Below are 12,938 nucleotides of genomic sequence, written 5' to 3'. Positions count from 1 at the left end.
GGGATTCTCGAGGCAAGAACACTGGAGTGGGTTGCCATTTCCTTCTCCAATGCATGAAAGTGAAAAGTGAAAGTGAAGTCGCTCAGTTGTGTCCGACTCTTAGCGACCCCATGGACTGCAGCCCACCAGGCTCCTCCACCCATGGGATTTTCCAGGCAAGAGTACTGGAGTGGGGTGCCATTGCCGTCTCCGATGTTTTACTTAACATATTTTTTTTTCTGATTATAAACGTATGTGTGTGTTAAACAATTAAAAGGAATGCATCAGTGTATTAAGCAGAATAGGAAGATATCTAGTAATCCCACTTCCCAGAGGAAATTACTGTTAGTATTTTGGAGAGCATTTTTCTATGCACATATTGACCCCCATAATCGTATACAAGCCTTGTTTATAGGAGGTGACTGCCATTCTTCTGCCATTCTGTAACTCATACTTTTTTCCAATTAGTGAATAGCATGGGCGGGCTATTACACACATGTTAGAAATCAAAGATCCAAGACTGTATGGGAGCCAGAGCAGCAAGTTACATGAGCAGAGTGAACTGACGTAGTGCAGAGGCTCATGGGGAGCTGGTGGATGTTGCACATCCTTCTGAACAGGCGCCCAGGGCTTCGCTCTGGTTGGGTTTTGTTCTTGTTGCTGTCATGTTCTCACATCCTCATGCCCAAATGTGAGTCTGTCATTGTTGGATTCTTAGTTTTCCAAGAGAAGCTAGAAATCTGTGATTGTTTACTTGACTTTTTCACCTTTCCATATACGGTGAGGCCCATCTGCTGGCTGGGTTGTAACCAGTGATGCCTTGTGTGTGTTAGTCACTCAGTGGTGTCTGACTCTTTGCGACCCCATGGGGTGTAGCCCACCAGGCTCTTCCATCCATGGGATCTTCCAGGCAAGAATACTGGAGTGGGGTGCCATTTCCTCCTCCAGGGGATCTTCCTGACCCAGGGATTGAACCTGAGTCTCGTGCATTGCAGGCAAACTCTTTACTGTCTGATCTACCAGGGAAGCCCCAGCCAGTGACACACCAACTTACTACCTGATGTGGTGTACCTGATTCTGTTTATGGAAGCCTCTTTTGGGGGGGTGTTGTTTTTCAGTGAATAGCATCTTATCCTTTGTTTTTTCCCATTTACTCATCATTTAAGTTGACATGCCTTTTTCTGCAATACTGGCAGACACTTAGTTGCAGATTTGAAACTGATTATAGATTGGTCTGCAAGAGACATCATCTGATGTAGTCCTGTTAAATTCTTCACTCAGGACCTGATAGCTAGAGGCTATGTGCTCTTCTTTCTCCAATGTATAGGAAAGGGTTCAAAGAAGAGGGTAAGATTTGCACAGGTTACATGCTGACAAGTGGTGTTTCACTCTGCAAGTGAGGCAGTTCATACTGCTGGCCGGCGTATGGGACTTGATGGAGGGGCAGCAGACGCTCTGTCCTTGGGCTTGAGAGGCGTTTTATCCAGCGCACATGGGAGCAGTCTGCAAGAAAGGTTTGGTTCTTATTCTGACCCATTAGAATAAAGGATTGTATTATATTAATACCTAATAGATTGTGGAGCCAACTCATCTCTTGTTCCTCATTGAGCTGGCTGTGATGGGTTCTTTCCTTCTCAGATTATTTCATGACTATTTGAAAACAGATGAACCAGGAAGAGGCATCACCCAGTCCATTACTCCTGTCTCTGCTTCTCTGAGCATCCGTTTTCTCTCTGGGCTGTAACTGCTGGTGCTGCCAATAGAGAGTTGTTGAGAGGATTACAATTTAAGTAAGATGACTGTGTGAAAGAAGCTAGCACCAAGCTCAGTAACATTGGTTTTATTTTTCTAGTGTTTTAAAATGTAAATCTCTTATTCGTGTCTCCTTCAAATGCGTTTTTAAAATGTAGACTCTTTTGGTCGGGGACTGCGTATTGATTGACACGAGTGATGGTAGCATAACATAGCTGTCATTTGCAGCATTAACGTGCTTTAAGCAGAAACTGACTTGTTTTGTTTTGTCTATAGTGTTTGACGTGTTTCTGTTTTGGTCTGACTAGGAGGAGCCTGATCTGGTTAGTGCAATTTATGGCCGAGGGATAGCCTATGGAAAGAAGGGACTACATGTGAGTATGGAATAGTCACGCTTACCATAGTGTCTACATGACTGGACGCAGGCCAGGGTGTCCGTGGAGCCCCTCCCTGCCCTCTGGGCTCTGATGGGACAGCGGGGGTAGTGCCCCAGTTCACAGATGAGACAGCGGCCGTAGGGGACTTCCGCAAGGCCAAGTGGCCGGAAAGGAGAGGGCTGGGAATTTCTGCCCAGGTCTTCTGAGGTCAGTTTCACCTAACTTTCTATTCTAAAAGGACAGCCTTTGCCAGCCTAAACTTTAGTTCATGACGAGCTGTACATAAGCCAAGAAAAGCAGGAGACCTTGACAGAATCCCTGAGAAATGCTCATCGGTGTGAGAGAGAGACTGGGTATCAACAGTTTACAGTACTTAGAATCTTTCAGTTTTTAAAGGTCGAATAGAAGAACAGAAGTTTTTTTGTAAAATATTATAAAAAATAAATTATTTTAAATTTGTTATATGTTATTCCTTCTTAGATAGATATATCTTTGGAGCCTTATTTCACTTACTTCTCTGAGGAGTCCGGGAAGAAGGTTATAATAAGTATATTTTTTGGTCAAACAAAGGCACTTTGGTGTAAAAATGAAGACCTTCCTGAGATTATATAGTGAATAATGCAGTGGTCTAGGTCAGATGTCCAAATTTTCAGTCTTGAACATTATACATAAACTTTTTTCTTTTATATTAAAAATATTCAAATGAAATTATGCTTTGAGGGAGAAATGTCACTTTGTATTTTTGTGAGTTAAAAAGCAGTTGTCCTAATTGCCTGCTGGCCTAATGGAGAAATCTTGTATAATATTGTATACTTCTGAGACATGAGAAAGCAGACTGCACAGGAACACAGGTTAGGAAATGACGAAGATGTTTAGGAAGGGAGCATCAGTAAGTAGCCCTACTTAGGTTCAGGGCATCAGTAAATGATCAGAGTTGCCCTAGTAAAGGTCAGAGATAAGCTGCTTCTTCCTTATTCTTATCTCTTTTCATTTTATATCTTGATGTGAAATTTGCTTATATCTTTAATGTGCTTTTAATGTAAAAGTAACATCCTCATGTATTTTTGATATGAAAGTAATATGTAAATTTTAAAGAGAACAGGCTTACCTAGGCTGCTCTAGGAGTAGGTGTATAGGCCTAGAAGGGTTCTGAGTGACACTAACTTGGCTCCTCCGTTCCCACATTGCCACTAGTCAGCATCATTTTACACAATAGTGTCCACATGCTCATCCCTTGAGACTGGCTGATGTACTGTTTAAATAGGTTAAATTGAGAAAACATCTTGCCACCTGTGGAATCTGCTAGGTAGCCAAGTCCAACGTGGGTAGGTAGACTTGAGCAAGTTAAATAATTACAGCTTATTTAACTTGGCAGATCTCTTACATAGAAGCTAAGTTCCTGTTTATTTCTAAATAAATAGTTATGTCATTACTAAATTATTAGTGTTTTCAGAAAGTCTGTTCAAGCTGGTTTTGAGTAACAGTGTATCTCATACTGAGCTAATGCCTTTTCAAGGACATTAAGAATGCTGAGCTTGCTCTGTTCGAACTGAGCCGAGTAATTACCTTGGAACCAGATCGTCCAGAGGTATTTGAGCAGCGAGCAGAAGTGAGTGTGGTTTTCTTTTTCCTTCTGTTGTTATCGGATTTTTAAAAAATTCAGATTTTTTTTTCCTTTTATTTTTATTGCTGATAAATTTTAAGCCTCCTGTATACCTTTGTGTTCTCCTCCATAGGTACATAATGCATTTAAACAGTTGAAATTACTAGAAAACTATGGGCTGAGTGATACTCTTTCCTGATTTACCATGTTAAATCTTTGCTGATTTAACATGTAATAGTAATATTTAGTATTAAAAATAGAGTCATGAAGTGTACCACCACTGTCCATGTTCATTGAAAAATATGACATGTGTTTACTCTGTATGTGACATACTTTATTTGGCAAAACAGTATGACAGTATGGTCCAATGAGGCCTATTGCCTTTTGAAGCATGTTTGTGTGTGTGTGTGTGTATGTGTGTGTGTGTGTGTGTGCGCGTGCGTGCGCGCGCACGTGTTCACTTGTATCTAATCCTTAGGAGATACACCTATCTACATGGAGATGTAGACTAGGTAAGGGTGACCATAACTGGAACTTAGGACTCAAGGTGGAGACAATTCCAGGTAATATGTCTGACAGTGGACACCACGGAGGGGGTGCTTGTTCAGGAGCAGAAAAACATGGTCTGCTGGATCCCTGGGACAGATTGGCATGGGGACAGGCATTGGCGGTGTCTGCAGAGGTCTCGCTGAGGAGGTGATGCTGGAGCTGGGTAGGAACCATGTCCTGGGGAACAAGGTGGAGAAGGGTGTTCAGGCCAGAGAAAGGACTGTGTGCCAAGGCACCCCTTTTAATGTTTTTAAATGAAACATGTCCATTTTACCATTTTCATTAAACAATAGTAAACTATCCAAGTTTCATACTGTATTTATTTTATTGCACATTTAACCATATTAAGAGCTTTAGAATTTATGTTAATATTTTCAATCTGACTAGAACTTAACTTTTAATTATCTGTTCTGGTGGGATTTCGTAGTTGGACTAAAGGGACAAATGACTTTTCCTCCCTCTTTTGAGGGAGAAAGCTTAATAAGCAAAGGGAAGGCTAAATGTTTTAGTATTTTTAAAACTGCATTTATGATGTTTTTGTTCTCAAAATTATAGTGTGTTAAATTACAGTTCAGTTTCTTAAAATGAGTTTCTTTGTTTTATTGGGGATTTGGCTTTCTGAAAGAAATTCTTTCTCAAATAATGAAAGAATTCATTATCTCTTGTCTGTTTTGGATTGCTACCCTAAGGGTTGAATGACTGTAATCTGTTCGCTGCTGCATGAGAGGCCTGTTGGTTTTTAGGATGAGCATTGGGCAGCTCACTTGGTGACACTCTGCTCCAGGGAGTGGGTGCTGAGTTTTTCCCTGCCATCACAGTGATGCTTTGCTAAAATGTTATGGTAAAGCATGAATTTAATTAAGTGCACTTAGACTGATTTGGCAGCTTTGAAAAACTTGTCTATCTAATAAAAAGCTAATTGTATACCCAGAATGATATTGGTAATCAGAAAAGTGATTTCCAATGATCTTAAAAATGTGCAGTAATATCCCCCTTTTCTCGCATTATCAGGCAATAACATCATGATATAGTGAACTTTCCAGCTGGATTACAATATACTATTTGTTTATGTCAGAAATTGTTTTATGAGAAACTTTTTACTTTTATACTTTCTGAAATTGTCTATATTTAGTGAATGTAATTTAACCTTTTTTAGTTACTCTGGTCATTATGCATATTGATTTTTGTGCTAGGGTGCAATCATTCAGTTATGTTAATACTAATATACTAGGTTGGGATATTTTTCCTTCCAAAATATAACCCTAGACCACTATGTTTCTTGAATTCTAAGGGCACATATTTCCATTTCTTTCCTCTGAGCTGTCTCTCTTGCTACTGGTGGTATGCCTGCCTCAATCTTCTCTCTTGCTGGTTTTTAAGTTCCTGCAGAGGAGGAAACCAGTTAGTAAAACTTGATGGAAATGACCTGTTATAAGAACAAATTTAACCCTAATTTAAGAACATTTGTTCCAGATGAATTGCTTGAGCTTGATTGCATGAATACTGATGCCCATTTTGGATTATCTTACGTCTTTTGGGTGAACTTTTGCATTCTGAGCTGTCTTCTGTGTTGTCATTGTTGCCTGAACACAGCTGATTGCTGGATCAGAAAGCGTTCAGAACAGGCCTGCAGATGTTTTGTCACTACCTTGCAGATCATAACTGATGAGCGTTGTTCATATCAGAGGGCTTACCCAACACCTGGAATCCCAGAAAATGCCACTCAGCACTTGACACCACAGATGGCGTAGCTAGATACCATGGGGGACTCCAATCTGTGTTTATCAGTTTCTCTGCTTTAATGGTTTAGAGTTAACTTTCAGATTAATTTGACATGCCAAATTTTGTTCCGAAAGGTAAATGATAGGTTGGGGGAAAATGGTCGCACTTCAAGAAAAGCAACATCTGTTATGACACAGAACATGAAATGGTGACAGGCAGTTGCCACAGTCATAGGTCTTCAGCATCCCCTTGACTGGACAAGGTCAGCAGCCCCTCGGCTGCTGCCTTTGAATCTCACTGCACAGTACGTGGGGTCAAGGGCGCTAGGCTGCTGAGAGAGTCACATTGTAAGTGTGGGGTGGTGAAACAGACTTGAAAAGTCAAAAGCATTGGCAGTTGTAGGGGCGATCACTGGGACTTTTCTCCCCTAATTACATTTTTGGGTTTATAGATTCTGTCCCCTCTGGGACGAATTAATGAAGCAGTGAATGATCTCACTAAAGCTATTCAACTTCAGCCCTCAGCACGGCTGTACAGACATCGCGGGACCCTGTACTTCATATCAGAGGTGAATTATTTTTTGCCTTGAAATGTGTCCTTTCATGGTGGTAAAAATTTCAGCTTTCCTTCTACTTCAGAAAGCTACTATTTGGTAGATTTGGGTTTGGGGCTGTAGATTAATAGTTTGTGATATAAGACAATTCTGAAAGCATCTTCTGTAGCTGAAATTGAACTCAGTGGAGAAATATTGAATACCAGAAACACATTTTCTTGCTTGAACTGTCAGCGGTAACTAATTCTGGGCTAGGGGAAAAAAGAAAGAGTGGGAAACAGAAGAGTGATTTGGTTTATAGATGGTACCTTAACTTTCTTGGAAATGTCAGCGTAGAGAAGCAGATGTACCTGTTACCAATGTGATCATTAAACTTAAGGGTACAATTTGAGTTTCTTTGGGGATCACAGCCCGAGAATCATTACCTGAACTAATGTGGCTTCCTAGACTGTAGCTTCTCAACCTAGCGAGATTACCTTTTGTCATGAGTGGTATTTATAATTGCCATAGCTATTTTTGTTGGTTTACAGTCATTTCAATAACAATTTTTCTATTGCAAAAGAAAATAGATTTTTAAAAACCTCAGTATAATACATGTTAAGGTTGATCTATATCATAATTATTTTAGACTTCAAAATAATGGAATGTTAGTACTAAAATAATTTGTAAAGTATCCATAGCAGATTATGACTTAGTATTTAAAATAATACTCTTTTGTGGTTGAGACAGTATGCTTAAATTAAACCTTTGTGAGTTTCTCTCATCAATTAAAATCACCTCTTCAACAGAGAAAGCATGCTTCTAATATTTGTAGTCATGAAATGTTTCCTTTAAAGCCAGAAAGGGTGCAGAATAAATTGGGATTTTTTTTTCCTCCATCAGTCAAAAGTAGGACATGTCCAATATCTAACAAACACTACTATATTTTTTCTCATTCTCCTTTTTGTAGGACTATGCAACAGCCCATGAAGACTTTCAGCAGTCCTTAGAGCTGAACAAAAACCAGCCCATAGCTATGCTATACAAAGGCTTAACTTTCTTTCACAGAGGACTTCTGAAGGTGAAAGTGCTGCGCAATACGTGTACCTGCAGTGATGCTCAGTCTCCCCCGTGGTGGGGGGAATTGAGCCGGGGTTTAGTTTGGCAGGTTTTGAAATGACATCTCACATGTCCAGTTGGTTTATTTTAGAAAGTAGTTTGAATCAACAAATTGATTGAGCTCCTACTGTCTGATACGTACTTGGAGGAGGGTACGAAAGGGGAGAGGATGAAAGGTTATAAGGGAGGAATAATGCTTTACACTTAGGACAGACACAGTTTACAAAGCCTTTCTCCACATATGATTCATCACTGGTGAATAAACCAAAGAAAGTAATATCAGCAGCGTGCTTTCTTTGGAAGCCAAGGTGAGAAGCTCTCATTTGAACTCAGGAAGGTCCAGAGAATAAGTGGACATCATCTTGACTTGGAAAGCAGAGCATGGTTGGGAAGAAGGACTCTGAGGCTGAGAGGAAGGTGTGAGTAATGACCTGGGAGACACACCCATGCATGTGAGGAGGTGGGGCTGGGCCCCCGGGAAGGGAGTCCTGGAAGGTCAAGAGCACTCTGCTGAGTATTTGACTTCAGCTGGTAGGCCCGGAGGAGCTCTGAAGTCTAGATTTGGGGGAAATAGAGAGTTGAGATTCAATCTGTACTAAGGAAATGGTTGCTGATGTGGCGGTGGCTGAAGAGGCGGCTGACCAGGAGATGCTGCAGCCTTCAGGTCGGGAGTGGCCAGATGGCCGGGGTGGGGGGGGGTCTGGGGGCTGCAGGAGGGGTCCCAGCACTGTTGCTTGAAGACTGCTGTCAGGAGGAGGGGTCGAGGGACAAAGGAGATGCTCTGTCTCAGCTGAGTGGGGCTGAAAGTCACCACCAGCTGCCCGCCCCTCCTCTGGCTGGGACTCTGCCTTCTCCAAGCCTGTTCCAGGAGCCTGTCCTGCAGTAGCTTCACTCTTGCCAGGACGAGGGGAAGAAACACAGCTGAGGGTGGAGCTCTGGCTCTCACCCCAGGCCTGGCATGTCCAAACTGCCTGATTGAAGACAGGCTGGCCTGAGAGCCACAGACAGTCCACCCAGCTAGGTGAAGACACTCATTCTGACCAGGAGGTGGAGAATTCAGAGTAGGTTGCACTTAACCTGAACTTTGGAAGGTGGGAAGAGCTTCAGTAGCACGTAGCAGAGAAGAATACATGGATGTTATCATTGAAAATAACTCTGAGGATCTGATACACACATAAACACACTTAGAGGGTGGGGAGAAGGTTTACCTTTTAAAAGGCCACGAGTTGTAAATCCTCCATGTTACAGACGGTGCCTGTCACATAGTAGGTGCTCAATAAGTGTCAGTGGGGTAAATTTCAAGGGCAGAGTGTGTTGAATTAGAAGGTCGTGCTCTGAGCTCTTGCTCTGAATCTTATCATCTGCACTGCTGGGCGTGCTGCTTCAGTTCTTTCAGCCTTGCCTTCCACATTTATCAGGTAGAGATGATGCTACTCTGTGTCTCTTGAAGTGGGAGTGAGAATTACATAAAATAAAATGTGTGAAAGTCCTTTATAAACTGTAAACATAAGTCTGGTATTATAGATTATTTTCCGTGTGAGAATTTAATCTAAGTCTTACAGACTCTAAAAAAAAAAATAACTTCCATCCATTAAAAACCAAACTAGAAGGAATTCATTTCACAAATCTTATTTCATATACTTCATCTCCATTTTTGCAAGTGTGCAGAGGTGGCCCTACTAAGGACCCTTTCTGTCCCCCTCAGGATTCAGACAGGCAGGGCAGGCTTTGAGATATTTAAAATGTGCTTTGAGCAGCTTCCAGATGGTTTCTGCCAGTTTATTTTGTCTCTGCCCTCTATTCCTCTCATATTCTCTTCACCTTCGAGTCACCTTCAATTGAAAAATTCAGAATTACAATACTGTGTTCAGAATCTATCCCTTGAGTATCACATGAAGGAGAAAAAAATTTGAAATAGAAAATAATGCCAATTATTAGTACTGAGAGGGTAAAAATATTTTTTTAAAGTAAACAAATGTAAACAAATGTTGATTTCACTTTTAAGCCACATTTAGGAATGTAGGCAGGAAGGGCCCTTTGTGTTATTTCAAAAAGAATTTTTTCAGAAAAGAGTGGTAATAGAGACACTGAATAGAAACCGAACATGGGCTAAAATTCAGTTTGGTTTACTTCACATCTACCTGGTGAAAACCTAGAAACCGTGCTTTCACCCTCTGAGTGTTAGAAGCCCCTCAGTGAACCAGTCTCACCAAGCGATTTGGGCTTTCCTCCTTTTCACCACGCTCACCCGCACAGCAGTGATGTGTGTAATAGACGGGAACTTTCTTTTTGCATTTTGTAGATCTGCTGTCCGAGGAAGTCAGAGTGTTTACGTATTGTCTCATTCATCCCAGCGGCATCCCCATGATGTATAGAAGGAGCAGAGGGTGTCCCCGTTACAGAGATTGGAAAACTGAGTGGTGGAATGCCTTAATTAAATTCATGAACCTAGTTTAGATATCTGTCTTTTTCTTGTTAAATGTAGAGACAAAGTATTAAAGGGACCAATGAGTCTGAGCTATCTTTGTTTCCTAAGGGTGGTCTCTCCAGGTCAATAGTCCTGAAATTAAGTGGACGGTTGCCTATTTAATTTATGATGTAATACATTAGAAATATGTTAGGTATATTACATGACAGATTTCACGGTTGTCCAATGCAGTAGATAGATATCAGACATTTTGGATATTCCTAGGTAATAAAAACAGCAGAAACTTTTCTGTTGAATTCTACTCAGTTTGTAAGGATGTTTCAAAAATGGTCTATTCTGAACACACATTTTTATAAGCCTTTACTTTGAGGGTTACCTGTTATGGTTCTGTTCACTTACACTGAACAGTCCCAGAGTGGTGGCCGCCTCCCAGCTAGTAAGGATGATGGCGACTTAAATGGTAATGATTGCATTTGCTATGCAGACGACTTCAGAGCTAGTTCATGTGCTTAGAGATAGGTTCAACAAACGTAGTTTCTTTGTTCCCAGTGGCTTAAAATCTTGATTCTGCTATGTCCCCTCTTTGGCAGAATGAGGTAGAGAGCTGTGCAGTGATTAGACAGGAACCCCGAAACCAAAGACTCTTAAAAGCTGAAGAGAAATCAGACTTTGAAGAACTGTGGCGTCCAAGCATGCTGTAAGTGCAATGGGCAGCAGATGTCCCCTGGGCATCTCCAGTAGACGTCCACAAATGCTCCAGACTTCACACAGCCCGGTGGACTCACACCCTCCCCCGCCCACGGCTGTCCGTCCTCCTATCCTTCTTCACGATTGTTAAGCCCTGCCTTCCACCCAGGCTCCCAGCCTAAGCTCTTTCTGCCCACTCCTCCCCCTCATCCCCAGATAGCCACCACATTCTGTCTTAGTGTGCCTTTTAAAAACCTCTCCTGAATTCGACCCTTCTTTTCTCTCCTCAGAGACACTGTCTCAGTCTGAGCTTTGGTTATCTCTTGCGTGGACCACTACAGCCGCTTCTTACCTGGGTTCCATCCTTCCCCCTCTCCAGTGTGTCTTTTCTGTTTTTGCCAGCAGTCATCATCTCTCTGAAGAGTGGACTTTGTGAGGTGCCCCCTCCCCACAGCCCTCAGTCGTTGCTTCCGGGCAGCGCCCAGACTGTGGAGCACGGCAGAGGCCCTCCCTCTGGCCTCCGCTCTCCCTTTCCCGGGCTCCTGCCCGTGCACCCGCGCCCCTGCCCCTCTGACTTTCCCCGCGTCAGCGAGCGCTCTGTGCCCTGTGTGGCACCACTCCCCTGTGCAAGATGCCGTCTTTCTTTACCAAACTCCTCGCGCTCTAAGACCCAGCTCAGTGGTCACCTCCCCCCGTAGCCTCTTCTGCTCTCCCGGGCTCAGTCGGGTGTTCCTTTCCCCTTTTTCCCCAGAGACTTTTACTCATGTCTCTGTTGTAGCTCTTAGTTTGTATTCTAGTAACCTTGTTACATAACAGGCTTTCTAATGATACTGCGAGTTCTTAGAGGACAGAGATGATGACCTGCCCATCTTCATGTCTCCTTACCTCCTGCTGTCCCTGGCACATAGTAGGCGCTCAATATATGTTTGTTGAATTAAAAATGCAGTTGTAAAAATCCTGAAAGATCAAGACTGTGTCACAGCAGGTAGCCTAATTAAGAGTGGTCTTTAACATTTCTTCAGTGTTAAAAAATTATCCATTTTCATCTGTCTCCCAAACAGTAGCTATTCAGTGAGATTCCTTAATGAGGAGGTTTTGTCCCCAGTATTGCTTTTGAAGAGTTTCAAAGCCAGCCTCTCTTGGCTGCTGACCTCCCCTGAGAAAATCAAGAAGCAGGGGATGAATGACTTTCTGGAAAGACTCAATATTGTGTAGCTTTTGCAAAACTATTTTGTGTGTCTACCAGGGCATTAAATATTTATTGAGTGCCTACCATGTGCAAGGCATTTGATATCTCTAATGATTTTCTGCTATGAACTATCTAATCGAGTTGAAATGATCTATGCCAGAGTTTTTTAAGCTTTTTCTCAATTAAAGTTCTTAGAAGTTGTGATATTTTATAGCCTTTAAGTAAGATATGTCTTTTCCTTGAGAAATGTGTGAAATATCTGTGTAAAATAACATCATAATGAAAAGAGCATTGAATACCTGGTGTAAGCCTGGGATGTTTCCTCTGAAACAGTGGCTTGTTTTATCACTGGTTTCCACAGAGAGTCCTTTTGCAGCCAGGGCTCTCCCAAGAGCATAGTATGTGCAGTTCTGGAACCTTAGTGCCTCCTGGAGCTGTGCTGGCAGGAGCCAGGCACCACCACCCCCAACTTGAAGGTTTCTCTTTTATTTTTATGCTTTCTTTTCCCTTGTAGATCATGAGGATCCTTTAGTACCTATCCTAGGAGCCTTTTTTCTTGTTTTATCAGTAATTTCATGTTGGGCTTGCTTTTTTGTCTCTCTCGTTGGTTTAATTTCAAATACTGCCAGCTGTGATCATTTTAGATTATTTCATGCAGCTGTTAGGCTTACTTTTGTTCTGTAGAGTTTTTATTAAGTAGATGATACTAAAATGAAGGTGTTATTGGTAGTCAAAGTCCTAATGAAAAACAGAAGCTGTTTTCCCATTTTGAAAGGAGAAGCTTAAGGCTCTGTTGTTGTTCATAGTAATGTATTTGTTTACTATTGAAATTAAATCCCCGTAGTTTATTGTAGTTTCTGCCTCCCTTTAAGTCCTCCTATTTTGAAAAAATCACTCAGGGACCATGTATGTTATATATAGTGCATTAGTCCTTTAGTAATTTGAGAGAAACTCAATTTTAATAGTTAAGCAAGTGAAATAATTTTCTGTGTTCTTTTTAT

At 41.7% G+C, this 12,938-nt stretch overlaps 1 protein-coding gene across 11 annotated transcripts in view; it reads left to right on the top strand.

Moving 5' to 3' along the window:
• The window catches only part of TTC13 (tetratricopeptide repeat domain 13), an 81,463-nt gene that overhangs the window by 35,996 nt on the left and 32,529 nt on the right, over positions 1–12,938 (top strand). For 5 of the 11 annotated variants that reach the window (XM_012104947.3, XM_004021347.4, XM_042241098.1 and 2 more), the window contains exons 5-8: positions 2,040–2,105; positions 3,625–3,717; positions 6,434–6,550; positions 7,485–7,595. The exons of 2 other annotated variants lie outside the window; for them this stretch is intronic. In XM_012104947.3, the coding sequence (XP_011960337.2) occupies positions 2,040–2,105; positions 3,625–3,717; positions 6,434–6,550; positions 7,485–7,595 (387 nt within the window). The remainder of the gene's footprint in view (positions 1–2,039; positions 2,106–3,624; positions 3,718–6,433; positions 6,551–7,484; positions 7,596–12,938) is intronic. 4 more of the 11 variants (XM_042241100.1, XM_042241099.1, XM_004021348.5 and 1 more) reach the window with 2 other exon arrangements.

This window comes from Ovis aries, chromosome 25 (genome assembly GCF_016772045.2).
Source record: "Ovis aries strain OAR_USU_Benz2616 breed Rambouillet chromosome 25, ARS-UI_Ramb_v3.0, whole genome shotgun sequence".
Classification (NCBI taxonomy): Eukaryota; Metazoa; Chordata; class Mammalia; order Artiodactyla; family Bovidae; genus Ovis; species Ovis aries.
Note: the sequence above shows the minus strand (reverse complement) of the source record. Positions and strands in the feature narration are given on the sequence as shown.